Here is a 27,503-nt window from a genome sequence, read left to right as displayed (position 1 = left end):
ACAACTTACCAGAGAACCATGAGCCATGTAGAGTATGTGGGCTGAATCCCCTAAGGGTCAAATCCTAGAATCACCCCTGGTTTGAAGTGCAGAGTAATTTCAGAGTAAGGTTTTGCAATAGACACTCTTGCCTGTAGAGTAACGTTTTTAAAAATCTTACTCCCAGCCCACAGAGGATGCAGAGTTCCGGTCCAGCTGACTGGCGTGACTGAGAGTTTGACACATTACACTATTCCGTCACAGAATGTTTAATGATATTTTTAATATTTGTAGTGCAACACCAAATCTGGGGTAATATAAGCCACATGCCAGTAACACATTCACATTTTCTGGTTGTTTATAAAACCCTTTGGTTTTAATGATTTTGCAATAAATCTGTATTGATCCTTCATTTACCTGCTCAGGGAGTAGGAATAGTCACTGATTTAAATGATGCAGCGTACATCTTAGCAGAAAATACAAATACAGGACTGGAGTGTGTACTTAATTTTATTTCCATTTTACAAAAGAACCAGAAATGTCACAGCTTGGAGAATGTGCTGAGTACCTACAGCTATGGTCAGGATTGTTCTTAAAGCATTATTTTCTCCAAGGCCCAGGGTCAGACCATGTATAGCTGAAGTCTTAATGCCAGGACAGAGTCCACAGATTGTTAACTCATCTAGACCCTCATGGTGAGTTTCTGGATGAGCTCCTCTATATCATCTCTGTCGTTAATGTAACATTGAGGCCCGGCACATGGATAGTGCAGCTTAAAGGGGAGGGTACACCACTTCTCATCCCATTAGAGTGCAAGCATTTGATTCCTCACAGACTCTTGCGGGTCACAGAGATGTTCCTCAATCCCTCCTATCCAGTGCCACCTAGTGCCTCGGAGGTCCAATTACTGGTCAGCCCTCCCCAGCCATGGGACCCTGTCACTGTGGTATAGCCCCCAGGCTGTCCCTCAGACGCCGTGTCATGCTGGGAAGCAGGTTTACATGGTCATCTACACAGCCGCCCACACAACGCTCCATGGCCGCCCGCACTGCTGGCTCCTTGGTCCCAGAGTCAAAGAGGTCCTTGGCCTTGTCGTTGCAGTGCATGGTGCAGCGGGACAGCCGGTCCTGGGCGGGAAGCAGAGTTGGGGTTGGGGTCAGGCTTTATGGGGAAACTCGCATTACATCATTACCAGGAAGTCTATATTTTCGGCAGTTTGCAAAACAATTATTAAAAATTATGCATTTCAAATGACCAAATAATCTTATTCTTCAAGGTGACATTTTGTACTGTTTTCTGGATTTCTGGCTTCCATTGGTTGATGTTTCAGTGTCATATCCAGGTGCTTTCCATGTCTCACAAAGCAATAAGATTCTCCAGTGGGTCCATAGCACCAGAGATCAATGACCCAGCTAGCAGTGAGGGCAGAACCTGAGCTTCTTTGGTTTAACCATTCACTGCACTTTGTGCACCTTAGCCAATCCGCAGCATTTTTGGTGGTGGTTCAGTTTGATGCACTAATCCCAACAACAGGAGAGTGTGAGAGGTGGTTGCTGGCTTTACCTGGAATTTCTCTAGTTCAGTGGTAACTAGGCTCTGGGCCTGTGCCAGGGGGGCATGGCAGCGCTCTATGCATTGGTGAACCTGCTGCATAGACTGTGACGGCTGTTCACAACACTCAGCGCTGCACCGGAACATGCGACCCTGGTCATAGAGAGAGATGCCGTATGAACACAAGCATGGCAACAAATTAAGACCTTTTTGTCTTTAATGTAACATTGAGGCCCAGCACATGGACAGCGTGCTCAGCAAGCTCAGATTATACACACACATAAATAAATATATATAAAATCACATTAATGGAACCATTAACAGAAAAAAAACCTGCACACAAAGAGCCGTTATTTTCTATTTATAACAAAAGGTATGCCCATGTGTAACCAGGAGATTTCGGTTTCCATTCATGTCCCTGAAAGGTATCTCACCTTGAGGCATAAAATACACTACGGTATCATCCTAACAATAAACCATTCACCGGTGAGATCTATACATCGCTGCGAAGTTATAAGCAACACTATATTTAACGTTGACATTTTTTATACAAAAAAAGAATATAGATCAGTGAATAAATATACAGTTTGCCCCTGTACGACTGCACTCACTTGCATTTTACGTATGTGTTCACGTTCCAGACCCTCGACCATACTCTCTACAGCCGTTTGTACCCGAGCTTGCTGCGCTTCTGCCATCTCGGACCCAAGGCGATACCAGAATCAAATTAATTGACAAGCTTACAAAATTAACTGACAACACAGCCTGGCACTCCAGTTACAAACAATAACTTCCAGCGTTTCCTGAAGATCTTGTGCCTGATGTTGTATTTGTCAGATGAGCATTTGTGACTTTTAAGAAATCCGGCTTGTATTCATTCACCAAATAGCTCTTTAATGCCGGTAAGGTCACCTCATCTCAGAAGCATGTCAGCAACAGCAGCCACCACTGTAAAATGAAGGGGATAACCGCACTTCCGCTTCCGGGTCACAGATGGAAAAGAATCCGCTGAATGGTCGTGTTTGTCACACTATACCGTTATGTTATGCATTATTGCTAATATGTCACATGTCAGAACAAGTTTAACACATTTATAATCTAGATGCAAAAAGAGTCGTTTTACATGTTATAGTGTTCCAAATTTCTGTATAAGACAAATCAGATTGGAAAGAAATCTTCCAGCTATACATTTTGTTTGTGCAAGTACTGTGCCCAGTCGTTAAACGCGGCGACGTCTCTATCAGTGGTTCAAGCAGCTGATGTCTGCGTGACACGGTGTGCACAAACGGCACAACTTTGCCTTTACCCTAATTAACAGTGAATACGGAAGTTTTCTTCGTTCAAATACAGAAGTTACTCTTCACCGTTTGTTCTAATAGCTCATCTCGCAGCTGCCTGCTCCCGTGCAAAAGACGGTTTTCTCCCTGGAAATGGTCAGCATCAGTCTTTTGTCGACGCTACCACTTTACTCTTATTAATTGGAAGTTGCTTCTCTAATTAAACTGTAAACTTGCAGGTTGTCGATGTTAATCTGCACAACCTGAGTTTTTTTTTTTTGAGACCGAAGGATTGCAGGGCTCTTCAAATCTGGACCTCGATTCCAAATCCAGGCCTTGTTTTCAGTTATCCCAGGTAGTTAGTGTAACAATTACTTATTCTGATTCGCACCTGACTCACAGGCAAAGGAAGGCTGGAAAATCAGCAGGGCTCGGACCTTGAGGACCGTGATTTGAATAGCCTTGGATTATAGACTTCATACCGACGTAATTTTTATGTGGCAATTGGACCATCCAACACTTTACGCCAGTCGCTTAGCTGTAGCATAAAGTGTTTTAACTTTGCAGTCACGGTTGAATTGCTACACCTGTGGCCTGTACTGCGAAGCGGGGTTACTGGCTTATCGGGGTTACTGGCTTATCGGGGTTACTGGCTTATCGGGGTAACTTGTCGGATTTAAGGTAGTCTGGGCAAAATTTAAGTGAACGAATATGAAGTTCATTTAAATTCTGCAAACACATGCACACGCGTTTACATATATGTAACAGTTTTATTACTTTGTAAATAGTCTGTAAGGTTTCCAAACTGCCTCAACGCTTTTGATGTAGTTAATTTTAGGTTTATAATGGAATAATAGTAGTTTTGCAGTAAGATTCCTTGCGTGAGAGTCTGAAAGCATGAGTGTCACGCCAGGTGCCTGAGAGTTGGCGACTCTGCTGTCCTACTGTAGATGGCGATTTGAGGCACAAAGTTAACGTTTGTAAAAGGGGAGGACGAGTGAGAGCCGGCAAGCTGCGGCGGTCAGACCCGCGGTGCGCATATGGCAGTACCGTCAACCTACGGTGACCAGATAATCCATGTCAGGGAGGACACTTTGAGCTACTTCGGGTTTTACAAACTACTTTCAAATTGAAAGGCTCCTGTGCTCGACTAAATAGTTCAGCTCTTCTTGTGCTTTGACTGGTTTGTTTCCTTGACTGAAAGACTCATCCAGCTGTTTCACATTAGCATTAGTGACACATGAATGATTATAGGAGGCTGACCAATTAGCACACAGCGAGTACTAAAGCTAAAGCGAAATGCAGGTCCTTTTAAATGAAATGGTAATTTACAATTCCTGTCCTAACTCAGTGTCCTCCCTGACATGGTCACCCTACGTGAACCGGGTTTGGGTGCAGCAATAAACTTTTGTTATAACTGAGTAGACTTATTTATCCATTTTTTCCATGCCACCTGTTGATTAAGCACTGGGAATGTAAAAGAATGTATTGATTTAATATATTTCCCCTCTTGTGCTTATGAATAGTCATTTGTTATGATTTGTGTTTCCTCAGACGTTAGTCTTATAAAGTGGGTGCCAACTCAGGATGCTATCGACACTTTTGCCTACCCGGACGCTGCTCTTTCTGGGGCTGTGCTTGACCGGTCGTCGCGGTCTGGCTTCCGCTCCTGAGCTCAGGGAACCGCCCAAAAACATCGGTACGATCCCGCCTGCCACGCTAGCCGCCAGAGCCTGGGTGGTTCATGGGCGATCCAGCACTTGGTTGCCACTAATAATTGCAGTCATTATAATAAATTATAGTTAGCTTTTCAAAATGCTGACTTTGTTTTCTAGAGTTCCTTATATATATATACCAACTTCCTGAATATTGCAATATTATATGATTAACCAACAATAAGTTTATCACTAGGGGTAAATGTTTAACTTGATTAATTACATTCAATTAACTTTTTGTGTGGACTGTGACTGGATACTTGTGCAATATCACTGTTTTCTTGCAGCTGTGATTGGAGCCGGCATTGGTGGTACAGCCACAGCCTATTTCCTTCGTCAGGAGTTTGGTGCGGGGATTAAAATTGACGTGTTTGAGGCTGGGACAGTGGGGGGCCGTCTGGCCACCGTAAAGGTCGGAGATGTGGGCTATGAGACTGGCGGCTCTGTGATCCATCCTCTGAACCTGCACATGAAACACTTTGTGGATACACTGGGTGAGTGAGTGTGACACGTACCTCCGCCTCACACGCACGACTGTGTACCGTCCTGCAAAAGCGTACATATGCATGAGCCGTAAGCTCGCTTCCCCAGGCCTCTCTCCACGCAAGGATGTCCCCTCCAAGATGGCTATCTTTGATGGAGAGCAGCTGATCTTCGAGGAGAGTGACTGGGTCATCGTGAACTTCTTCCGCATGCTGTGGAGATACGGCCTCAATTTCTTGCGCATGCAGATGTGGGTGGAGGGCGTGCTGGACAAGTTCATGAGGTACCAGCTGGGGAGCACACAGTTTATGGGGCCTGAAGGGGTTTTAGAACTTTTACAAGCCTTTTAAACTTTGCTTTGTAGGCTTTAAATGTTCCTTCACTCCAGACCACACGAGGGCGCTGTGAGATATGTAAAGTTTGAAGTCTTTCTGGTCCAAAGTGTGGGATGGAATTGCTTCAGAATTTTTCATTTAGCATAGAGCAGGGCTCCCCAAATATGGCCCTCGATTCCAAATCCAGGCCGTGTTTTCAGTTCTCCCAGGTAGTTAGTTTACTCATTACTGATTCTGATTGGTCAGAGGCTTCACACCTGGCTCACAGGTAAAGGAAGGCTGGAAAATCAGCAGGGCTCGGCTTGTAAGGACCATGATTTGAATAGTCCTGGCATAGAGTGTTTATTGCTGCTCTCTTTATCTTGTCTGATTAACGAAATTACTGGCTAATTATTACTAATGTGCTTCCTACGTGAACTTAGTGAAATGTTCTTTAGGTTCTAATTTATACGAAGACACATCAAAAACATCATATCATCAAGTATTCTCAAATCGAAGCTCCAAGTTATATCTAGACCAGACACAATCTTTTGATTAAACTCAATTACTCGTTTTTTTAAAAGCATTACATTTGCCTTTGCAGTTACTCCACGTAAGGAAGATGGAGTGTAGTGGAGGAGAGTCTAAGTAAAAACAGTGCAGAGCCTCAGTTTGGTGGGAGCACTTCACAATTAAAGTGAATGAAAATGCAACTTAAATATCGCAATGGCACGACTTCAGTGTGACATCTTAGAAGATGACATCCACTGAATAAAATGAGGTTAGCAGTAAATAAATACAAATGATCTCCTTTAGCCTCTCTGAGTAGCCTAGCCTGTCTTTGTCATCACTTAAATTATGTAGCTTAATTTACCTTCCATGATATAATCATCCCTAAAACGAAGGCAGCCCCATCGCTTAGCTGCTTCATCTACATAATACCTAATAGGGTACATAATTAATAATTTATTTTGTGAATGTATTGTGCTTATAAAAATATGGCAGAATGTTATTAGATAAAGTTCACATGGCAATATTTGAGTAGAACCTGCCTGTTAATGGAGTCTATCAAATACGTTGCTGGTGTTGCTGCGAGTCGCCCCAAAAGACACAAAACAATGCTGATGAATCACTGGCTTTTGCTTAACATTGTTTCTGTGGAATCCCACACTGTCTATGGGTGAGTCCCACAGCAAGGACAAGAATGACTGATTGGCTCAGAGAGCACATTCAGAGCTCATGCAAAAGCAGGGGCAGCAAACTTTAGACTGACTTTTAAAAAAAGTTTTTTAGCCTATGTAATTGAAGGAGCCATTATTAAAATTGAAAGGCTCCGTAAGTTTAGTTTCTTGTGACAGGAAAAAATGTAAAAGCGTGACTTTTTTTCTTAACCCAGCTGGTTCTTCCATCACGGTTCTTCCGATGTGACAATTGCATGTGCATCTCCAGGGGTGGTTTCTGCCTCGTGCCAATTGGTACATATATAATGTATGAATATTATATCTTATGTATGTGCATATATTACACATAATTATCGATTAATCGTTCAATGGGTATATAATGCGATTATTAATCGATGTGACAACCTTAGTTTCCCCATTTTCTCTGCTCTGTCCTGTTTACCCAGAATCTACCAGTACCAGCAATATGGCTACTCCTTCACCTCGATGGAAAAACTTCTACATGCAATGGGTGGAGACGAATTCCTCCAGATGGTTAATAAGACCCTGGAGGAGGCCATGCTAAAGGCGGGGTTTTCACAGAGCTTTCTGAACGACATTGTGGTTCCGGTCACACGTGTCAACTACGGGCAGAGTGTCCGCATCAACGCCTTTGTAGGTACGAGGTCAGGACGAGAGCGCAAACACAGCTGTGCACTGACAAGCCGGGATCAGCCGTGGAGAACAGTCTGATTGAATGGCATTCTGTCTAGTCTACTAGACCAGGAAAAAGCGTTAATGGATGTCTGGTTGCTAAGAACTGCAACCTTCTTTACATATTATTTAGGTCACCTTAATTCAAACACACTTTGTTTTCTAATACTGCTTTACAGCTTAATTTGAAATTTTGCAATAGAGGAGCAGACGCCCATGCTGGGGTTGATGGCGGTCTTTTGAGAACGCCCTTTCTTGTAACTGAAGCGTCTTCTCTTCAGATGACCAGTGGTGTCACTGTAGACACTAGTTTCTGTATCATGACTCATCTTACCGGCAGCTTCTCCTTTCTTGGTCAGCTCTGCTATAAACTCTTATTCAGGGCTCTGTCATTTCCTCACCCTCCTCCACTTCAGAGTTTTTGGTAAGTCTGAAAGGCCTCTGACCTGGTGTCAGCCAACTCACTGCATTTAGGCGGAAATTTTGCATGAAAGGAGGTACAGCACGATCAGTTTTGGTTAGATATGACTGTAAGTTACCATTTTATTATATACACTGTATAGACAAAAGTTTTGGGACACCTGGCCATTACACCTACAGGAACTTTTATGACATCCCATTATAAATCCATAGGCATCAATAGAGAAGCGTGATTCGTCACTCCACAGAACACGTTTCCATTTCTCCAGAGCCCAGCGGCGGCCTGCTTTACAGCACTCCATCCAACACCTGGCATCGCGCTTGGTGATGTGAGGCTTGCATGCAGCTGCTCGGCCATGGAAGCTCATTCCATGAAGCTCCCAGTGCACAGTTTTTGTGCTGGAGTTAATGCCAGAAGTAGTTTGGAACCCTGCAGTTATTGAGTCAATAGCGCTTTGGTGACTTTTATGCACTATGCACCTCGGCGACCGTAATTTATTACTTTACGTGGTCTGCCACTTTGCAATAATTTCACTGACCGTGGAATATTTAGCAGGGAAGAAATTTCACAAACTATCTGATTGCAAAGGTGGGATCATATGTCGGTACCAGGCTTGAATTAACTGAGCTCTTTAGAATGACCCGTTCTTTCACAAATGGCCGGGTGCTTGATTTTATACACCTGTGGCGATGGGTCTGAATGAAAGACCTGAATTCAGCGATTGTGACCCAATACTTTTGTCCATGTAGTGTATAAGTAGAGAGAAGTGAGGAGCATGTGCTGCTTACAGTGTATTGCTACACCCACCACCCGACAAACCACCTCAGGGCTGAGAACCTGAGTGCAGCCATGCGGCGGGTGATACCTCAGCACCACACCAGTCCAAATGGACCAGTGTGACTTTTTTTTCTGGTGGCTGGAGTGCCAATCCTGCCACCAACCCCCACATCATTGCAGGTCTGGATGTAGATCAACATCATACCCAGGACAAAGCAATTGCAGGTTAAGGGGCCAATGGGATAGGATCACTCCTGATATTCATAGGATTCGAACCAGCGACCTTCCAATTCCTGGCACAGATCCCTAGCCTCAGAGTCACCATTCCACTCACTAGCACGTCTGATAAATGCATCGTCTTATTCAAATATTTTGATTCAGATATACTGTTAAGTGTTTGATTTCAGAAGAGCATTTTATGGTATTTAATTCGTTTTACATTTACCCCTTCTACGCATTCGTGAGAAGCACATTGCTGAGAGGTCGTGACCTGCTTCTTGCTCCCAGGTGCTGTGTCCCTGGCGGGGGCAGATTCGGGGCTGTGGGCCGTGGACGAGGGGAACAAGTTGGTCTGCTCTGGGCTCCTGTACCACAGCAAAGCCGAGCTGATCTCTGCACGGGTGACGGGTATCACCCGAAAGATGCGGACTTCCAAGGCGGGTGAGTGCCGGAGCGGCAGGCCTTGCCCCAAGCCCCTCTAGGTTAAATTCCCTTGGGGGTGATGATGAGCTCACACGATGTCCCAATAGGTCTCTGGAAAGAGATTCCATGTTGGCTTTTTGTATCGTTATAAGTAATTAGTCATTTAAATAATTACTGTGTCCAGCACAAAAACTATAAAATATAAAGGAAAGCATATTTTGTTTCATGATGTATGTCCCTGCATAATGACATTTGAACATATAAATGCCTTAAATAACTATTAGAATTGGTTGACCTGTTCACCACACTGCATTAGGAGGCCCTACCTTAATTCTCTCTTGGCTCTTTTTCCCCCTCCCTTGCAGGTGGAACAGTGCCTCAATTCGAGGTCAGCTACAATGGGGAGTTTGGCTCCGCCTACTCTTTGTATGACATTGTCATCGTGGCCACGCCTCTCCACCAAGGTCTCTCCCAGATCGCTTTCTCGGGCTTCTCTCCGCCAATCCCTTCTTACTTTCCAGGACGCTACCAGCAGACAGTCAGCACTCTGGTCCACGGCATCCTCAACATGTCATTCCTGGGGAGTACCGAGAGCCCCTCGGACTTCAGGATGTCCGATATCCTCACCAAAGACCATGGCGGTCTGGCTATCAATAGTCTGAGCTCCCTCGACCCAGTCCACATCCCGGACGGCTACGTCCGTCCCCCAGCTAGTGTCAAGAAAGTGTGGAAAGTCTTTTCTCCCCAACCACTTTCGAAGGACCAGCTCAGGCAGATGTTCCTCTCCTGGGACATGGTATCAGAAGAGCCGTGGCTGGCGTACCCCGCCTACAGCCCTCCCCACCGCAAGCCGCCGTTTATCCTGCACGATCACCTGTACTACCTGAACGCAATAGAGTGGGCGGCCAGCGCCATGGAGATGAGTGCCATCGCAGCAAGGAATCTGGCCTTGCTGGCACACCATCGATGGCATGGTCTGCAGGGCAAGGTGGACCAGGAGGACCTGCATAGCAGACTAAGGAGCGAGCTGTAGGTGCAGAGGGGCAGTTGAGGGGGTGGTAAGGATATGCAGGTTGGGGGGGGGGGGGGGGGCATAATCTTAGAGACAAACAGTGCCTTGCAATTATTCAGGGATGAGCCACCTTCATCCATGAGGAGGGCTGCATTTGGGGCAGTGGTCTATTTCATTGTTTGAAGGGTAGTTTAATTGTACCCATTCGGCAATAACAAGTATTTTTCAGGGTAATGTAATAGTGTCCTTACACAACAAGGGTTCAAGACACCCGTAGCTGAAACAATCAACCGTGTCTTTTTAGCAGAATGATTTCAGCGTCGGTTTTGCGAATGCGTCATTTCTGAAAGGGGAGAGCAGTTTGGTCTGGACCAGTCTGGTTGTTTACATTAAAAATCTCCTACAGATTTAAGTTAAGTTTCCTCTTTCATGTACTTGAAGTAAAATGGATGGGAAAGAGACCCAGTAACCCCGGGCCTCTGTGAAGGCTCTTCTTCCCACGGACTTCTCAGGCAGATAGTGTCCTGCTCCATCAGTACAGAGCGTCTCTGATTTCGCTGCGATTTTCTCAAATGTGTAATTCCATAAAAAAAAATAAATGGTGGTGTAATACTAATTTTAGTACTTATTAGATAAGATGAACCTTATTAATCCCGGGGGAAATTCTTGATATATGCAGCAGAAACCTGGTTTAAAATAATAGCGTTAAACTTTTGGTGACATGTGCCAGGTTGAGGAAGTGACCCTCTGATCTTCATCCGCATCCTTACTAATAGCATGAGCCTTCTGACCGATTGCACAGTGGGCCTCAGGCTGAGCCGCCGCTAAAGTGGCAGCCCCCCCCCTCGGCCTGGATCCTCCCTGCTGCTTTGATCTCCAGCGTGCTTATGGGGGGGGGGCTGCAGCAGTCACGTAGCGCTAATGAAGCCCATTACTACGACCCAGTTTACTGCACTCACCATTGCATACTGGTTTCCGCGTGTGTCAATAAAACAGGTCTGTTCACATGGTGCTTGACATGTTTGTTCTTTTCATCAGCGATTCGGTACCTGCGCTGCTGCTTGGGAGGGTGATGGAAAAGATTTGAGGTGGACATCGATATTTTGCTGTTTGGAGGTAGCGTGATACACAGAATAGTTTGCATTCGTTGGTTGTCTTATGAAAGCACAGGGTAAACTAAGCAAGTAGTGGAAGTAATTAGCTTATGCACCCATTTTCATTAGCCACTTATCTAGTGTGTCATAGGGCTCACTGATGCATTATGGGTAATTTGGATATACCAGCTCACCTAAAAACACTTAACCAGAGTATCAAGGGTGCAGATCTATAGCCCAGAGTCTGCAGTCCCAGATATTAATATGCAGATGGACTTTTTTGATCCCTGGGGATGTTCCATGGTGTGTGGATGGTCACTCACAAGAAACACAGACAGACGCCACCCCCAGTGAGTCAGTCTAGTTTATTAAATATCTTCCAAGTGTTGCGGGGGTCGTACGATCCCTCACAAACGCTAACAGTCCGTAACGCTGTCACATCTGCTAGTGATGTTCCTGCCTTTCTTTTCAAGATCAGCGTTTTTTTCCACTCCTCGTGACATTAAATTATGAAGTGAAGGCTGTTTTTTTTTTTTTTTGCCTCCCCCAAAAAAGGAATATACAACCGTGTACTTAACATGTACCTAACACACTTAACACATACATCATCAACACTCTGGAGCTGTTAACAAGCAGCAAAGGAACAGCGTGTTCTGAAATGGGGGCCATGACCGTTACAGTATTACAAAGACAGTAAAAGAGGGACAGAGGCCCTGGGGACATCTGACACTGCGGCCACCACAAGGTAACAGGAGCTTCATCTGTAACCTCCACCCTACAGCACAGGTCGCCGATGCTTTAAGGCGAATCAAAAGAACTGCCTTTGTTTCAGCTTTGCTCAAACGCAAACAGTGTTGCTCAGCTGGGCTTAACCTCCTCCTGCAAGAGCAAAGATGTATGAAAGTAGATACTTCTCTGTCCGAAGGTCGGAGCCCACAAACCTCCTCTTTTTGTTTAATCAGACGCAGCATAAAAATTCTCTTACGGTAAACGGACTTCCTCTGTTTCTGTATCTCACAGTGGCAAAACATAACATGAAGTATTCTGTCTCCATCCCAGAGAAACGTCAACAACACTGCGGATTCCCCTGCTAGGCAAATCATTTCTGCTTCGCTGCCCATTTGGTGGGGCTGGGGGTGAGGTCCAAACAGCTCACGTTCCTGGACACAGACCAAGGTGATGAGTTTGGTCCATTGGCTGTATGGTCTGCGGTGTTCCGGAATGTGGAGGTTCGAGTCAGGCAGGTCTCCAGCCCAAGCCCATCCTCTAGATGCTCAGGTTGGAGATGAGCTGCTCCATCCGCTTGATCTTGCGCCTGTTCTTGGGCATGGGCTTCTCGTACCTGCCCGTCCTCAGCAGCTGCTCTTTGCTGTGGTGCACCTGGGCGCCGTGCTGCAGCTGGAAGGTGCACAGAGCCTGCAGCGGCCGCAAGAGTTGCTGTGGGGAAGGGCGCAGGGTTTAAAGGTCAAAGGTCACTTTCCACACCATGTGTCTCAAGCAAGTCACTGCCAAGGAAATGCTCAGAACACATCTGCCCCCCTCCCAAACTGATATCACTACTGGGATATTTCTGATGTGCATATTATGCATTTTTCCAATATATACCCTACTTTTAAGGGTTTCACATCTAAGTTCTTTACATTACCAATATTCATCAATCCATCCATTTTCTGAAACCTCATCCTATTCAGGGTCGGGGGGGGGGGGCTACAGATGCAAGGCAGGGAACAACCAAGGATGGGGCGCCAATCCATCACAGGGCACACTAACACACCCACCAGTCACTCACAAATTAGCTTCAGGATGTGGACTGTTGAGGGAGACTGGAGTACCCGGAGGAAACCCCACGACGACACGAGGAGAACATGCAAACTCCACACTCATGGAACCATGTCTGAGACTCGAACCCTGCTAACCACTGCACCGCCCCACTACCAACATTTTGTCTGTGAATTTGTGGAAGGCTTATTGGTCAATTTTTTTGTATATCTTTTTTTGGGCTGCATAACACCTCACAGTGTGACCACGACTAACAGAAACAGAAGCTGAAGCCTTTAGCAGACAGAAACAACACCGGGCCTGTGTGCTGCACACCTCCTGTATGGCCGGTCTCCTCTCCACGATGGACAGCGCTGCAGCAGCACACTCCAGCGTGGACAGGCACATGTTGGTGGGTTGTGTGCGGATCACGTACTGGCTGGACAGAGTGTTTCTCAGCTGCACCTGCAGGCAAAGGCGGGCACTGCGCTCACATCATGTTTCTCGTAAACTCATCCAATGAAAAGCCACCGGCTCGCAACAATCATTAAAGTACTAAGCCTAGAAGCACAAAGTTAAGGTCTGAACTCTGTCTTTAGCACATGACAGGAGTTTCTAATGGTGAAGCCCCAAGAAATCATAGAAACACAGTGCAACCCTAGAAGGTTAGGTTTACCTACACTTACACTGTGTGCATATACTTTATGCTTCTATGGGACGAGACCTGGAGTATCTGGTGTGATTGGGGGGGGGGGGGGGGGGGGTGGGCAAACACCCACCTGTTTTGGCAGGCGGAAAAGGGCGTTTCGGAGGAACATGTCTCTGGCCTGACTCCACGTTCCGTCGATAATGATGATGTTGTGCGCCGAGGTCGAGGGCTCCTTCTTCATGTCCTCCAGGTTCTCCGCATCCAGGCCAGGGTACAGAACCAGCGTGTGGGGGTCGCGACACACCGCGGCCAGCTCGGGGTTCCTGTCATGCAGCCCGGGGATAAAACAATGTAATGTGCCTGATGGAAAGCTTGCTTTTGGGTGAAACAGAATTAAGTTACCCTCTCCCAAAAAGTACAAGATTACTGGCATTTCAGTAACGATATAGACTGATTATCCATCCATCCATTTTTTGTAACCACTTGTCCTATTCAGGGTCGGGGGGGTCCGGAGTCTATCCCAGAGGCTACAAGCACAAGGCATATCAACTGATTTATGACTTTTTAATTTAATTTTTATTTCTTATCTTCCAGCGCTAAGAGGCTTGTTTTCCTGCTTATCCTCTCATCGAACACATTTTATTGTAATGTTGACCCTGTGTTAACATACATATGACAAATAAATTGAAACTTGAAACTCAAACTGGTTACACAAAATCAAATGTAACAATGGCTCCCATAGAGACACTAACACAAGTCTTTTGTAGCAAGCAGCGTCTCCCAGTGAGGGTCACAGGAGGCCTGGAGCACATCACAGGCAGCGTAGGGCATGAAGCTGGGGTGCTAGTCCATTCCAGGGAACATGCACACACACATAATATTAGCAATTTGGAGGTGCTGATTAGCCTAACTGCATGTCTTTGGAGTACCCGAAGAAAACGGGTGTGACATGGGAAGAACACGCAAACTCCATTCACACGGAGAAGAGGGAGAATTCAAGCTCAAAGCCCTGGAGGTGTGTAGCAGCTGTCCACGGATCCTGTGACACAACTGGATACAAACCCTAAATCAAACCAAGATGCTCAAACACTTGCAAATGCAGCAATTTAGCACCATATCCTGGTTAGGGATGGGGCCGATCCGATCCAGTATCGGTATCGGGTTCCGATACCAGCTTAATTAACGGATCGGAAATTTCCGATCCAGAGTTATGTCTACAATGCTGTCTGCTGAAATGACTTCACAAGTGATCCCGGGCTAGGTGACGTGTCCGTGCTCCAATGAGACACTGAGAGAGATGACACACCTCCTTTCAGGAAATCCTCTGCAGTTTGCAGGTAGCAGTTTAGCATTAAGCGCCATACAACATGTCCGCTGTGTGGAAACATTTTACGGTCGAAACGCCGCAAAGTAAGACAGCAACATGCAATGTTTGCAAAGCCGTTCCGAGAGGTGGAACCTCCGTCACGACGTTCAACACTACAGATATAATTAATAATTGCACTAGTATCTAGTAATCCTGTCTTGAAATTTAAATAAATATCCATTTAAACCCTTAAAGTTGCATATTTGTTTTCAGGATGGGATTTCTGCCGTTTTCTGACCTCATACATAGACTTGCTTGTAGAGAAGTTTATTACAGCCTCATAAAATCAACAATAATGATAATAATCATAGAGATATTAAAGCAAATAGAGCTCTGGTATCGGAATAGTATCGGTATCGGCAGATATCCAAATTCAGGTATCGGAATCGGATCGGAAGTGAAAAAATGTGGATCAGTGCATCCCTAGTCCTGGTGAGTGAGTAGATGGAAGAACAGTAGATCTCTGGGTCTTACAGTACGTAAAATGTGTCCACCTACCTTTCTTCACTAAACCTCCTTCCAACTAGAACCTTGCACTTCCCGGGGGGCAGTGAAGCAGCTAAAAGTGGAACTGTCCGAAGTGCCCGACTCTCCTGGGGAGAAATGCAGAGGCGTGGATGTTTGCTCATCAATCACTGGATGGATCATGGCAGACGCAATAAAAAGGTCATGCTAGTGCAGTGTGCATTACGACCCCTTACATGACGGTGGTCTGCTCACCTCTGCTGGATGCTGCACAATGTACAGGCATGTGGACACCTCTAGGGGGCGCGCCGGCAGAAAGGGACACAGGCACACTTTTTGCGGTCGCCTTGAGTGAAGGGAGGAGTAAAAATGACTTGTATTCCAATATCACTTTTGTGCAGTTTTAAGGTGAAACCTTTGTGTAATGGCATAGCAAACACTATATCCAGTGAACAAATGGAGATTTTACATACTAAGATTATACAATTCCTTGGTGAGACCTCACCTAGAATATTGTGTGCAGGTTTGGTCACCATATCTTAAAAAGGACATTGCGGCCTTAGAAAAGGTGCAGCGTAGGGCCACAAGAATGATTCCTGGTCTTAGAGGAATGTCATACGAGGAAAGGTTAGTTGAGCTAAATCTGTTCAGCCTCAAGCAAAAGAGACTGAGGGGGGACATGATCCAGGCCTATAAGATTCTAACAGGTTTGGATGCTGTTCAACCAAATAGTTACTTCAGCATTAGTTCAAATACAAGAACTCGTGGCCATAGGTGGAAATTAGCAGGAGAACATTTCAAACTGGATTTAAGGAAGCACTTCTTTACACAGCGTGTAGTCAGAGTATGGAATAGTCTTCCTGATAACGTAGTGCAAGCTGAATCCTTGGGTTCCTTTAAATCAGAGCTAGATAAGATTTTAACAACTCTGAGCTATTAGTTAAGTTCTCCCCAAGCGAGCTCGATGGGCCGAATGGCCTCCTCTCGTTTGTATAGTTCTTATGTTCATTTAAATACTATTAGTCATATTATCATTATTACTACGACTTATTGTTATTGCTGCTGTTATTGTCATTATTATTATTGCTGTATGGCTTGTCTCCTCACACTGAACCATGGCCCATGTTTACATATTCAAGGGGTCTCAGGTCAGAGACTTTGGGTGCTATTTGATATACAGTACATCGTGTGTGTATATATATATATATATATATATATATATATATATATATATATATATATATATATATATGTGCTCTTACGTTGCATGTATTGTCTGATCCTATGTATGACTGCTGCTGTAACGCCCTTCGTGAGATTAATGGAGTTAATCTCATCTTAAACTGCAGTATTTAACATCGATTTTATTTAAGCTGTTATGTCTTTTTTCTTCTAAACTAGGAAAAGATAGGCAATTTATTATGACCGGCGGACGCCAGGTGCCCGTCGCAGTTTCGATCGTCGCTGACTGATGAGGTCATTGTTAATACTGTTTTGAAGATTAGGTTTATTTCACTGTGATCCTAGAAGCCTAAAGCATACCGCGTATAAATTCATGTGGTAATATGAAGAAAATATAACGATTAACCGTCTGGATAAAAAAATCACATTACTGATTGTTGCTTGAAAGATGCCAGGAATGCTACATTTATAAAATAGGAGGGGTGTTTACTATAGGATACGGAAATGCTCGTCAAACTTACCCACATCTTACACATGTGGGACGTCTCTCAGTTATTTCAACCGGCAGTTCCAGTAAATCCCCAAATACATCGGATGTTTCCTCTTGTCCCCTCTCAATCGAGCCGGAAGGACGTCTAGACTCCACTGTGCTGTTACTGAAGTACTTTTCGGGGCCATTTAAATCCGAAGCGTCCCCGCATTGTGCATCCATGGCACTATATAAGTAAAACATACGAACACCCCTACGCATGCGCAGTGTAGCGACCAAATATTTCGCAACCGATAGACGGCGCTAGGTCGCATACATGATTAGAAGCAGTTTAACTCTTAAAGATCAGTATTTTGCTTCTTACGAAGATTTATTGACGATACATATGGTATGGACGGAATGGTATTAATACAGTATTATTTTCTGTATTTGGAGTCACCAACGTCATTGGACAATAAATTGTTTTACAGGTCAGTAATAGTTGTAAAGATATTCAGCCAAAGAGATGGCTGGCTCAGTTAATTGGAGATCACTGTTGTAGTGCTGCTGGACCCAGATTCAAGCTTGTATCCATGCTGTGGTTTTGGGGTAGTTTGTGGGTCAGTGGATTAGACTGATATGCCTGAGATTAGGAGGCCGCTGGTTCACATCTGCTGGTTGCAGGTTGGTAAATGATTTCTGCATTGGGCACCTGAGCAAGACTCGAAACCCCGACTGCCCCAGGACCCTGTCTGACCCTGCTTTCGCAAAAGGGGACTCTGCTTTGGATAAAAGCATCTGTTAAGTGATCAACTGCTTGTTTTTATTTTGCAGACACTAGATCATGAGTTTTCTGCCTTTATTGAGGGGGAAAAAATTATATATCTCACCTAAATGTATCATACATGCAGAATTGAGACATTGTATTTAAAACAGCTTTTCCCAAAAAAATACAGGAAATACAAAAAGACATTTTATTGCTCTTCCATTTATTCAGTTTTACATAGTCCTGCACATGGTTAAAGTGCTAAAAGTTTAAATGTTAATCTTGGGTACATAAGCATCACATCACATCAGTGTCCCATAGATAACGGATCACACCTGTCCCTTTGAAAACAAAAGTTAACATTACCAGGTGGGGACAACAATGTTGGAGTGTAAGACATGTCAGTAGGCTAGTGTTCCGAAATATCACTTTTTATGACCATTTAAAAGACATACAGCATGCCAAAGGATCAGCAATGCCGCATGTCTCCATGTAACCACACATCTACCACATCCGTTTTGAACTTCTCAGATACTGTACATCAAACTGAGACATTACATCAACTCGGGGCTCCACAATGCAGTCCCTTTGAAGACAAATAGTGTTCGTCCATCTCCCGGATGTGCATGAGTGACAAACAGTGTGCATTCAGGACTAATTAACTGGTGCATGTCAAAAGCAGCACCATGTGTGAGTATCACAGTTCCGACAAATTAACACATCACTTGGTGAACTTCAGTGTGGAACTTTGACTGGTGTTTGACTACAGAGTCCCACGCATTTACAAAACGAGTCAGTAACAGTAATGGATCACGTAACACATCGGCTTAGCTGCCTCAACTCTACATCTTCAACTGGAGACCAGAGCTCCCGTCACACAGGAACGTCAACCCACGTGTTCTCAACAACAATAACAATTCAATCGCACACAAAAAGTTCCCTTGTAAATTCCATTATTATCATTTGTGTTAAAAACAATATTGTCAGATTATTATTTTCCTTGGGAGTTAAAAAAAAAAAACACGCCTGTTGGTTAGCATGACATTTAGCACAGTGCACGTCAGTTCATAGAAAAATGAAGTGTGAATCGCTGGTTTTGTTTCATTTGAAGCAAAGCCATCATCAAATCGATGGGTCAGTTTCATCTCATTATTCACATTATTTATAGCATCTGCTGGAAATATACACATCTGTTATGAAAACTCCTTTGTGGATAAGGGGAATATGGTAAAATACATGTATGTACTTCTACATGTAAGCCCTAACGTGCTGCAATGTTGTTTAATCCCTTTTGCTGAAAAATCCAAAGCGGTCCTGAAGGTCATTTTCTGATCTACCTCGGCTGCAGGTCTGGGAAAAATATTCCATGAATCACACCCTCTGTGATTACATTTGAAAATGTATCTGGGAAAAACAAACATACCCAATTTTAAATGACAGCAATTAGAAAAGTATTCACAATAAAACGAAGGAAAATATTTAACAAAAGAGAAAAAATGAAATGTAAAAATTATGCTGCTGCCAAGCAAGGGCTGTTAGTTAAATAATCACTGGGGGGGACTTACCATTGGCAGCTGGCAGAACGTATGGGTCCCTCAGGAACAGCAGGACAGGCTGATGGGATAGTTTACTGGAGGGGGGGCAGGGTGCAGGAAATACAGTCATCACACACTTGCCTGTACTACATTTCTCATGTCTGTGTACAGATCTTGAATCCACAATTTCCTACTTGAGATGGTAAAATTAATGTCTATCGCTACACTTCATGTGCTCAGCTACGCTACCTGTGGCAGAAATTCACACCCTCTGTACCATCTGTATCTGGTAATCATTTGCATATTTTGCATACCTGGATTCTTCCGATTCTGCTTCAAGGGATCTTTAAGAGAAAAAATCATTAATTAACCGCATTAGGGTAAGTTTTAATTCCAAAGTAATACAACATGCCAACTAGAAAAAAATATATCAGAAGAAATATATATTAAAAATATATGTTACATCTTACCCACAACTCTCCGTCTTTGGCAAGGAAGGAAAGTGGCGAATATTGAGAAAGTCTAGAAATATCTTTGGAAGGACGTCATTCTCCATGATTATTGTCTAAATATGCAAAATGGACTGCGTCAGAGGAAGTACTTCAAAACCGAAGAGATTAAGTGCAACAAAATATCAGATTTCATGCATGATACTTCCTCATTTATGAAAAAGCTGGAACTGATAACATCAGCATGCTTGTATTCAAACCTCAAAAACTTTCACAGTCTATCACTTATGTCTTTTGCCGATCCAGACCTATTTTCATTGGGTATCGGCCACGCGTGACCAATCCACATCCGATACTTACTTATTTGGTTTTCGGCAGAGTCTAAAAAGGTATCTGCTGTTTCGTGCTAAACAGATTTGTACAATCAATCGCATGCACAGCGATTTTGTTGTAAAAACAAAAGTTTTGAGAGGCGAGAGTGGAGTTTAGTGGAAAGTCCCACTAAATGAAGCGTACACAACTGTGCGAGACAGTGTGAGTAATATATAAAAAAAAAAAAATCAATGGATGATTTGGAAGTTACTATCTTGGGCTGTTTTGCGCACTTGTTAGAGCTTGTGATACACAAGGGGCTGCGATCGCAACGAAGTGTTAGTGACGCTGTTGCCAGTGAGAGAAAAATTGTGGAGCGTTTTAAGCATTCGCCACCGGCAAATTCTCACTTGCAAGATATTCAAACTGAACTGTAAAATGCCTCAAACATTTTTCATCTGCATTTACTACTTTAAAAAACATGAATATAGATTTATAATATTAAAACATTAAAGTAAAAAGAGCTCTTGTATCAGAATCTGTATCGGTATCAGAGTTGTGTATCGGAATTGGATCGGAACTGAAAAAATGCAGATCGGCCCATCCCTACTTACAAAAATGATATTCATTAACAATATTTTAAATTTCATTAATGATAACATAACAAAACATTTTTACAGCCAACAACCAAACTAGAAAAAGCATTTTAATACAAAAGAGCTGGGTTTCATGAAACAAACTTGCAAGCAGAAACATGAAAATCAAACTACTTATTTCAAGGGTACAACTGACAGCAATGTGAAGACGCACATGAAATACAGGAATCTTACCTGCAAGTATTGTTCCAGACCAAGCCGTCTCTGCTCCAGAACCTTGGGAACCCAGTTGCGGACGTGTTTGGATGGTATTTCAGGTGGTTTCATAACCTTCTTCAACTGAATTAACACAAACCACAGATAATATTAGTAGGAGTGAGTATGCTGAGTGTAGGAGTATGCTGAGTGTAGGAGTATGCTGAGTGTAGGAGTATGCTGAGTGTAGGAGTATGCTGAGTGTAGGGAGCAGACTTAAATGGGAGAGCACAGAGCCATTATAGACCGCTCTATATTTCTGAAAATTCAGCATTTTAAAATCCTGCTTCCAGGCTGAGTTTCTAACCAGCAGTACCAGCAACTTTCTAATGCCAGAGATGAGTGTCAACTTATCCGGCAGTGCCTCATAAATCGGAAGATGATCTCAAGTGACCTTCAAAAAGAACGGGAAATATTAAGCGGTGTGAAGTGCACTGCTAGGACAGTTCGTATCAGGCTCCTAGAAGCAGGACTGAAGAGTCATAAAGCAAGGAAGGAGCCCTTCATCAATGAGAAAGAGAAAAACCAGGCTGCAGTTTGCGAGAAAAAAAAAGTATATTTTAAACAGGTGCATACCCATGAACTGAGAAAACTCAGAGCTGTACATACCAAAGAAAATTTCGTGTTGCTGGAGCTCGGCTGTAAGGTAGAAAGGCAGCGCTAGGGCGGCAGACTCACATTTTTGTGCAACGCATGGAACTCGCTGTAGCGCTTCTCCACGGTGTGCTGCCGCCCGCTCATTAGCACCTCGATCTTGAACACCTAGAGGGGGCGGGGGCCCGGGAAACACCGGCCAGGTGGGGGGTTTAAAAATCACTATAACGCAGCGAGCAGCAATATATTATTTAGTGTAGTGATCGTTTGTAGGCCAAATCCCGGGGTCTGAATGGTGGTAAACCCTGCAAACACATTAAATAAGGAGTGCAGATCTTATGACGGAACGGTGTCCCCTGTTCCAAGTTATGAGGTGCTTGGAATATTTTACACAAGCCTTCGGTATTTAATTAACACTTTCAAAAGTTTTTTTGTCGTGTCACCTGCTGCCAAATCCGTTTTTAGCTATTTTTGAGGGTCTCCAAATTCAAGCAGTTGAAATACAAGCATCATAAAACAGAAAGGCAGTAAGGTATTGTGGCGGTTTTTGTGTGGATGGTGCATTTCCCCACCACCACCACCACCACCACCACCCACACATACCACTCCGGAAGCTCCCAGAAAGCCTAGTAAGCAGATTGCGGAGAAGAGTCGGGCTGTCAACCTTTAAAGCTTTGCTTTAAATTAATGAAGAATCATAATAAATGTTTTGGGTCCCTTAATATTTAGATTACACTAAACTCTGTATTTTTCTTTTCCATTTCTGTTAAACATCAAAAAGGACAAATAACAACACAAACGTTTTTCAAACAGATGTAAACATCAGCAAGAAAAACGGAATACTCAAGATTTAAAAAAATAAAACCAAGAGTAGTGCTACATGATACAGAAGGTATTTGCATTGTAACAATTAAAATGCATGCATGAAGAAATATCACTGATCTACGTTCGTGCTCATTCACGTCAGAATCTGAGCCATTTGTGAGCTCAGTAGCAACATAACCTTCTAATGAAATATGATTTGTTTTTACAGCCATTTTAAAAAATTATTTTATGTTACACGGTTTTTATTAGAGAAGTATACTGAATATTCCGCAGTTCGATGCTCTTTTCCATACTGTTCCGTGCAAATCGGTCTTACCGTGTAGCCTTTTTCCATCGTGCTGTCTTCCGATCGGAAGGAAGGGATACACACCATTACGGGATGCATACTGAAATTAACACGGTTACCGATATGGTGCGAATAGAAACTCGGCTCACGCCTCCGCTCAGGATTCCTTAACGAAGAGGTTCAAATCTAGCCATCGCGGACCCCCCATGGGTCACGTGATTCGAAAACCATGTGATCGCGGCTGCGTCTGACGCCAAATATGACGTCTTCGTGTGGATTTCCTTGGGTTTGACGGCGTAGGAAGAGGCTGGATTTTTCAGGAAGTTGTATTAACTGCTGACCTGTCTCTTTCTCATGTAGCAAGGAGCCGGAATTGCAGTCACGCTATTTTTTGATGTTTTGCATTAAATAAATACGCAGATGGTTCCCTGTCTCCCCCTTCTTGGGTTATGCGTTCGAATCCCTCTGTTCGTGTCGTTTGCATGTTTATCGTAGCGTGGGTTTCCTCTCATAGTTCAAAAACATGTCATTAGGCATTCTGGTACTTCTGTATTGTCCATTGTGTCTATGTATGGATTGGCACCCCTTTTACCCTGTGCTGCTTGCCGTAAAACTCCAGGACTCCCTGTGGTCCTAACCACGATAAGCGGATAGAAGTGCTTAGACTATGGATGGATGAAAATAATTATGTAATATGTACAATATATATGATTTTGTGAAGGTTTAATAATATTAATCATCAGTATTCTTAATAAATAAATGAGGTGATAAATTTATAAAACAGTGATAAATTCCTTTCCTGTGATATCTATTTATATAGTTGTTCCCTAGATTATATTACCTAAGGATGTGCCTCTCATCTCTGCAATTAGCACATCTTAGCTTTACTCTTACCCAGTTGGTCAAATGGTGTTTTTTGGGCTTACTTTGGGTATACTTTTGCACCAGAGGGTGAAATTTTTTTTCTGAGTATATAGTAAAGACTATAAAAACAGAGACAAATATTTGTACTCTATGGACACGGAATATGTATGTTTTTTGATCTGCTGCACAGCAGATGCTATTTCCTTAGCGCAATAACTCAAAAAGTATTTGACGAATCTTTTTCAAATAGACACATTACGTAGATGAAGACCTGAAATCGACCAAATTTTGAGACAGATTGCACCAAAATGTAAATTGTGCCACATAGTGATATCAAAGAAAGTGGCAGCTTCAGACTCCTGATTCTGGTAGCAAGATAACTTAAAAAAGTATTTGATGTATCTCAGGCTTTGTATGGATGAAGGAATAGACCTGGTAAAATTTTGAGACAAATTGCAGCAAAACCTACGTAACTTTGCTTAGTGGCATTGTTGTCTAGGGAATACATAGTTGTCCTTTCAACATTATCTAGTTATTAAAAATGAATGGATGAAGGGGAAGTGAAATCATTGACCTGCCTGAAAGTGATCACTTCTTTTTCATAAGTTTCATTTTGAATAATGCACTTTTCTTACCAAGTCTTTCTCCTCTAGGCCATCACAAAAGCTACCAGATTCTTGTAGAGATCAAGATTGTGCTTCTCCTGGTTCCAAAGATCAGGGTGCAAGGGGATGAAGGACAGAACAGTGTTAGTGAACTCCTTCTGGATGTTGGCATGGTCAGTGTCCACTGGGATCCCTGTTGCCAGAATCAGGCTGTCTCTCTTGCTCTCTGACCTTTACCAGAACACATTACACCACAAATAAATTTAAGGAAAATTTTTTCATTTGTTCAAATTTTGCCAAAAACACGCGACCATAACAGATAAATGAAATATTGGAAAGACACTAGAACATTTTCAACAAATATAACTTTCAACACAACATTCTGCAGCAAAAATGCATGTACACTGAGTAGCAACATTTTTTAGGTATGCCTGCTTATTGACACAGAATAGCCAGCTCCTACAAACAGCCAATCCTGTCCCTGCAGCTGAATACGTACAGAACACAGACAAGTTCCAGAGGTCCAGTCACTGTGTGAATAAGCTTAGAGTGGCTAAGATGTGCAATCTAAGCAATTTTGAATGTGAGGCGATTGCTGGGGCCAATCACAGTGGGTCCAGCATCTCAGAAACCCACATTTTTCTGGTATTTTTATGCGCTACCTTCCTTAGAGTTTTGAGAACGCTGTGATGAACAAAAAACAGAAAATTACCTGTTCATGAGGAGGCTAGTGGAGAATGGCTACACTCATCAAAATTAAAATGGAGGCCACAAATGCAGAAAATCAAAGCTGAGTATGACAGTAGAGTATGACTCAGTGGGCTAAGCCTCTGTGTCTGTGAATGGATGGTCACTTGGGTCGAGACTGGCATTGGCAGAATAGCCATGTCTATGGGCCCTTGTGCAAGGCTCTTAACCCCCAGCTCCATGGGTGGCTGCTCTTCATTGCCATGCTTGCTCTTACATACAGGTGTCATGTAGAGTGAGATGGGGTAGACGAATAGAGAAATGAGGGATCAATACAGTATCTTGATTTCATAAAATGCTTTCTCTGTACACAACTCATCTGCCTCTTAAACTCTTCTGGAGGACCAATTTTTGCCTACTAGCTAGGTTTACCTAATAGAGTGATTATATTAGTATTATTATATTGCTATATAAAGGTATACCCAAACAATGTTTACAGGAATTTGGCATGGTCCAGCATCTTCAAGTCAGGCCAGAGGGTCAGCTGGGATCGACAGTGAGACTCTTGATTGGTTTCCTCTTCCATCAGAGCTAACAGAGGGGGCACCCAGCCAGAGCTGCTCTCCACTGAGTCTTTACCTGAAGCCAGGGTCCTCCTGAGCGTGAGAGTACAGATATCCATTCTCGTTCATCATGGTTTCACTCATCCTTTCTCTAAGCGCTTATCCTGGCCAGTGCGGCCGGGGACCTGAAGTCCATCTCAGTCAGCACAGAGGATAAGGACAGGATGCCAGTCGTTCACAGACCAAATGCACGCATATAGTCATGGTCATTCGCTAAAGTCGATTTGGAGACGACAAATGCCCTAACTGTGCTTCTTTGGATTCCAGAAGAACAGCAGAGTACCCAGAGGAAATCCACCAGTCTCCTGAAGGACAAGAAACCACATGACAGCCCATCATGGTTTCATCTGAAATAAAGCGAGGAGATACATTTCAGTGTGAGCTGACCATCATGCCCTGCCCCTCTTACCTTCCTCTAACACAGCTTTGACTTTAGCGGCGTAAATTATGGGGGGGGATGGAGGGGTCAAAACCATAATCCAAACTAGCTAATACAATAACCCCAATAATCACGTCTCCCCTTAAATGGGTGGAGACCTCAAGCCAAATGTTCAAACCAAAATTACGCCCTTGGACTGAAGGGATGTCTTGGAAATGGAGAAGAGGCTCTCAGTCATCTTTGGCCAGCATGCCATACTCAGCCACAGCCACAGTGTCTTCCCGTCTCAGGTACACCTGGGTGCAGTGAAGCGCTGAACACCGGCGATCAACCCCAAAACTGACATTGTTGAATGATGCAGGGCTTGTTTTGGTAGCATGATGAACATGCAGATGCTGTGCAAAACCACAAGAAAATTGTTCCCAGTGAACTAACATTTATTGAATGACTTAATTAGTAATGTGACTACGTCATCTTTTAACAGTTTTACCTTATCATTTAGTGTTATGCCCACACCAGCATGGAAAGTTCCTGCGTGGAAGATCTGCTGAATCATCTACAGTCTGGCTACTGTCTCTCTGCAAGACAAAATATAGGTTTTATGTTAATATAAATTCATGAAATGAGGTGTATAATGTGATCTTGCATCAAGGAAAAATGTCTTGCCTTTGGCCTAATAGTCAACCCTTGTATGTTTATGTTTGAAGAGTAAGAGGGAACATATTTGAAAATGCTTTCATATTGCCTTTATAATGCATCTGTAGAACATTCAGTGCACCTTTATAATGCATTCATAAGGCATTCATATAACATTCATAAGCAGCATCTAAGTATATTTTAACATCCTAACAAACCTTAATAGCTTTAATATAGATTAATAACTATATAATAATATAGTTTAATAATAATAATAATAATAATAATGATAATAATAATAATATACATTAATAATAATAATAATAATAATAATAATATACATTAATAATAATAATTAATTAAATCAGGTGGTTCATTCATCCATCACTCCTCCATAGCTGCTTATCTAATGCAGGGTCACAAGAAAGTGTTCTCGGGAACCATAGGGCGTGAGATAGGGCACCACACACTAAGAAACTTATATACCTAAACTACGTGTATTTTCAGAAAAAAAAGTATCACCAAATCAAGAGGTATATGCATGTTACAATTAAGAAAAAAATATATATGAAGAAATACAAGTATATTACTGTATTCACAATATGTTAATTCAGCAGCAAATTGATAATTAAACTAACAAACCACCAAGGCGTAGATTAGACAAATAATATGAATTTCAAAGGTATCAGTAGCCTCAGTACAATTACAATGAAGTTTAATATGTAGAATAAAGTAACTGTCAAACCATTGGTCTTCTTGGATCAGATGCCATATTCCATAAAGGAATATTACATCAATATTGGACAATAATTCTGCATTTGTTGACAAAAGTCACTTTCACAAACCACGTGCCTCATATGCGTGATCAATGTGCAGCATTGTAACTGTACCGAAAAGGAGTAGCGTCCATACTGACAACGCAACATACAGCTGATGCAGATACATTTGTGCATGCAGTGGTTATTGTTGTTATGTAACACTTTGTGATCCTCGGTGCAAAGATGTGCAACATGGGTACCTGGTAATGTAGTCAAAACACTGCTGCTGTGTTCAGTGAGATTTA

The 27,503-nt window shown here is 43.1% G+C and overlaps 4 protein-coding genes across 9 annotated transcripts; 1 reads left to right on the top strand and 3 right to left on the bottom strand.

Moving 5' to 3' along the window:
• Positions 1 to 471: 471 nt before the first annotated feature.
• On the bottom strand, positions 472 to 4,651 carry fam136a (family with sequence similarity 136 member A). Of its 6 annotated transcripts, none has more exons than XM_023823140.2 (4): positions 4,418 to 4,650; positions 2,142 to 2,228; positions 1,543 to 1,683; positions 472 to 1,106 (listed from the first exon to the last, which is right to left on the bottom strand). In XM_023823140.2, exons 1-4 carry the CDS (start codon positions 4,502 to 4,504, stop codon positions 918 to 920), a joined length of 504 nt encoding a protein of 167 aa, XP_023678908.2. In that variant the 5' UTR covers positions 4,505 to 4,650; the 3' UTR covers positions 472 to 917. The 6 variants fall into 6 exon arrangements, with proteins under 6 accessions (XP_023678908.2, XP_023678913.1, XP_023678912.1 ...); XM_023823145.2 differs by lacking the exon at positions 4,418 to 4,650 and adding an exon at positions 2,413 to 2,521; XM_023823144.2 differs by lacking the exon at positions 4,418 to 4,650 and adding an exon at positions 2,443 to 2,506.
• pcyox1 (prenylcysteine oxidase 1) lies at positions 4,552 to 10,066 on the top strand. Its single transcript, XM_023823180.2, has 6 exons — positions 4,552 to 4,570; positions 4,810 to 5,016; positions 5,114 to 5,288; positions 6,947 to 7,158; positions 8,899 to 9,051; positions 9,399 to 10,066. Exons 1-6 carry the CDS (start codon positions 4,552 to 4,554, stop codon positions 10,064 to 10,066), a joined length of 1,434 nt encoding a protein of 477 aa, XP_023678948.2.
• A 1,419-nt stretch (positions 10,067 to 11,485) lies between these two features.
• dtwd2 (DTW domain containing 2) lies at positions 11,486 to 17,309 on the bottom strand. The gene is made up of 6 exons (XM_023823139.2): positions 17,081 to 17,309; positions 15,633 to 15,723; positions 15,411 to 15,505; positions 13,677 to 13,869; positions 13,234 to 13,362; positions 11,486 to 12,576 (listed from the first exon to the last, which is right to left on the bottom strand). The coding sequence occupies exons 1-6, from the start codon at positions 17,290 to 17,292 to the stop codon at positions 12,406 to 12,408; spliced, it is 891 nt and encodes a 296-aa protein (XP_023678907.2). The 5' UTR covers positions 17,293 to 17,309; the 3' UTR covers positions 11,486 to 12,405.
• Positions 17,310 to 17,996: 687 nt separating this feature from the next.
• snx24 (sorting nexin 24) lies at positions 17,997 to 22,918 on the bottom strand. The gene is made up of 7 exons (XM_023822954.2): positions 22,677 to 22,918; positions 21,620 to 21,703; positions 20,921 to 21,025; positions 19,800 to 19,894; positions 19,644 to 19,673; positions 19,360 to 19,424; positions 17,997 to 19,198 (listed from the first exon to the last, which is right to left on the bottom strand). Exons 1-7 carry the CDS (start codon positions 22,743 to 22,745, stop codon positions 19,128 to 19,130), a joined length of 519 nt encoding a protein of 172 aa, XP_023678722.1. The 5' UTR covers positions 22,746 to 22,918; the 3' UTR covers positions 17,997 to 19,127.
• Positions 22,919 to 27,503: the final 4,585 nt, after the last annotated feature.

Source organism: Paramormyrops kingsleyae, chromosome 7 (assembly GCF_048594095.1).
Source record: "Paramormyrops kingsleyae isolate MSU_618 chromosome 7, PKINGS_0.4, whole genome shotgun sequence".
Lineage (NCBI taxonomy): Eukaryota > Metazoa > Chordata > Actinopteri > Osteoglossiformes > Mormyridae > Paramormyrops > Paramormyrops kingsleyae.
Note: the sequence above shows the minus strand (reverse complement) of the source record. Positions and strands in the feature narration are given on the sequence as shown.

What these genes read in the sequence shown, in the direction of transcription:
- fam136a (XM_023823140.2), bottom strand. Translation starts at nt 4,504, where the DNA reads ATGTTTTTGGGCGGTTCCCTGAGCTCAGGAGCGGAAGCCAGACCGCGA. An exon ending in AACACATACGTAAAATGCAA is followed by an intron (nt 1,684 to 2,141) that starts GTGAGTGCAGTC and finishes CTCTATGACCAG; the next exon opens with GGTCGCATGTTCCGGTGCAG. An exon ending in CTGAACTAGAGAAATTCCAG is followed by an intron (nt 1,107 to 1,542) that starts GTAAAGCCAGCA and finishes CTTCCCGCCCAG; the next exon opens with GACCGGCTGTCCCGCTGCAC.
- pcyox1 (XM_023823180.2), top strand. An exon ending in ACACTTTGTGGATACACTGG is followed by an intron (nt 5,017 to 5,113) that starts GTGAGTGAGTGT and finishes TCGCTTCCCCAG; the next exon opens with GCCTCTCTCCACGCAAGGAT. An exon ending in CCGCATCAACGCCTTTGTAG is followed by an intron (nt 7,159 to 8,898) that starts GTACGAGGTCAG and finishes TCTTGCTCCCAG; the next exon opens with GTGCTGTGTCCCTGGCGGGG.
- dtwd2 (XM_023823139.2), bottom strand. Translation starts at nt 17,292, where the DNA reads ATGTTTTACTTATATAGTGCCATGGATGCACAATGCGGGGACGCTTCG. An exon ending in CCCACATGTGTAAGATGTGG is followed by an intron (nt 15,724 to 17,080) that starts GTAAGTTTGACG and finishes CCTTCACTCAAG; the next exon opens with GCGACCGCAAAAAGTGTGCC. An exon ending in TTGTGCAGCATCCAGCAGAG is followed by an intron (nt 15,506 to 15,632) that starts GTGAGCAGACCA and finishes ATTTCTCCCCAG; the next exon opens with GAGAGTCGGGCACTTCGGAC.
- snx24 (XM_023822954.2), bottom strand. Translation starts at nt 22,745, where the DNA reads ATGCATCCCGTAATGGTGTGTATCCCTTCCTTCCGATCGGAAGACAGC. An exon ending in TCCATGCGTTGCACAAAAAT is followed by an intron (nt 21,026 to 21,619) that starts GTGAGTCTGCCG and finishes GTGTTAATTCAG; the next exon opens with TTGAAGAAGGTTATGAAACC. An exon ending in GCAGAATCGGAAGAATCCAG is followed by an intron (nt 19,425 to 19,643) that starts GTATGCAAAATA and finishes CCCCCCCTCCAG; the next exon opens with TAAACTATCCCATCAGCCTG.